Raw genomic sequence first — 1,540 nt, 5'->3', positions numbered from 1 at the left:
GCAGGAATGACAGTGTGTACGTATTCCTCTATCACGCCAAACCTCTACCGGGTCCCAGTGCCAAAAGACTCCTGAATCAGCTGAATCTCCTCTTCATCTCCCGTGAATTCTGCGCAGAGTGTATGGGAGCACAGGAGGTAGGATAAGGATATGCCGTGACAGTTACCTGTTCCGGTAATCGCTGGCATGTTGAAAATCTCTGTCCCGGGCTGCCCAACATCTGGAGGAAGACAAAGAAGTCCTTCAGTATGAAAAGCAGCATGCAGCAGTGAACTTCAGGGGGAGCTTTTCATTTCATTCAGAGGGACTTCCCTTCCTGAACCCAAAAGGATGTCAGTATATGTGACATGAGGCTGGAGGTCCACATTTAATTACACAGAATAACAAAACCTCGGGCCAGGCTTGAGTGAAGGGTGGATAAGATGAGGAATGATGCTTTAGGACTAACAATCCATCCTCCCTATTTTTATAGCAAGGCTTTCTTGGGAAACACAGCTCTGAAATCAGGGGCCTCCAAGACCTGACCGGTCCACTTGAAAGCAGATGTTCTCCCACTGTGGTCCAAAAACCTTTAAGGGCCTTTCCAGATGGCAAGTAGTAGAGACTTGGGAAATTTGATACCTTGAGAGAATGCATCTTACCAAGTGGGCCAGGGACTCAGAGCATCAACCACAGGCTGAATATAAACCCTTTGACAATGCTGCAGACCTCCACACAGCCCTGCTGATGCCCTCAGCTCCTTCCCCCACTCCAGCATCATGCCTCTGGGGAGTTAAGCTGGGGTAACAAAGCCTCTGCCCTGCCTGTGGAGTCACCAAGGTCTCGAGTTCTCATTTCCCTCGAACAGCCTTTTTGTCCACAGATGCAGCGGTGGGGGCGGGGAGGGGACTCTGAGTCAATATTTTCCCTCTTAGCCGAGCTGTTTGGCTTGGGTATCACTTTCCTTGGAATAACAGCCTGTCTCATCAAACAGAAGGCGTTTCCTATTTCTGTCTATTTTCCCCTGATAAGGAAAGGAGCGGAAGGTCATGGAGTGCAGTTACACATCCCTGCAGGGCCATAACAATACAGTTGGATCATGGCAACGTCTTACATGGGGCGAGACAGCTCAGCCCCTCTTATCCATTGCAGCTGCTGTAAGATGGATTCAAATTGAATTAGTATCGACTGTACAATGCTGGGGCTAAATTAAATTATGATCCTATCTACTCTATTAGTGCTTAATGAAGGCAGGGGATGAATTTCTAATACCAGTCAGCCCGGCTGCTTTTTCAGGGCTGTACCAATATTGATGCAGGGATTAAAGTCGCCTTCTGACAGAGGCATCTTCAGGAAGCAGAACCCTTCCCGCTTGGATGCTCATTAAAATGTCAATTGCTCTTAAGCCTCCTCTGTTCTCTGCTTGTTATTCTGTGCGGGTGAACGGGGCAGGATTGACAGCTGGGGAAGACAGAGGCCCAACTGGCTGGAGCACAAGCTTCTTCCAGTTGCTACCTGCTCCTGGGCCCCAACTGGCTTTGGGGAAGAGGTTTGGGGGGAC

The 1,540-nt window shown here is 49.3% G+C and overlaps 1 protein-coding gene across 27 annotated transcripts in view; it reads right to left on the bottom strand.

Moving 5' to 3' along the window:
• Positions 1 to 1,540, bottom strand: part of NCOR2 (nuclear receptor corepressor 2) — a 276,099-nt gene that overhangs the window by 7,848 nt on the left and 266,711 nt on the right. For all 27 annotated transcript variants that reach the window (XM_025197842.1, XM_025197845.1, XM_025197875.1 and 24 more), the window contains one exon: positions 167 to 220. In XM_025197842.1, the coding sequence (XP_025053627.1) occupies positions 167 to 220 (54 nt within the window). The remainder of the gene's footprint in view (positions 1 to 166; positions 221 to 1,540) is intronic.

The sequence above is a fragment of the Alligator sinensis genome, unplaced genomic scaffold (genome assembly GCF_000455745.1).
Source record: "Alligator sinensis unplaced genomic scaffold, ASM45574v1 scaffold628_2, whole genome shotgun sequence".
In the NCBI taxonomy this organism is placed as follows: Eukaryota; Metazoa; Chordata; order Crocodylia; family Alligatoridae; genus Alligator; species Alligator sinensis.
The sequence above is the reverse complement of the archived record's forward strand: the minus strand, read 5'-3'. Positions and strand labels throughout refer to the sequence as shown.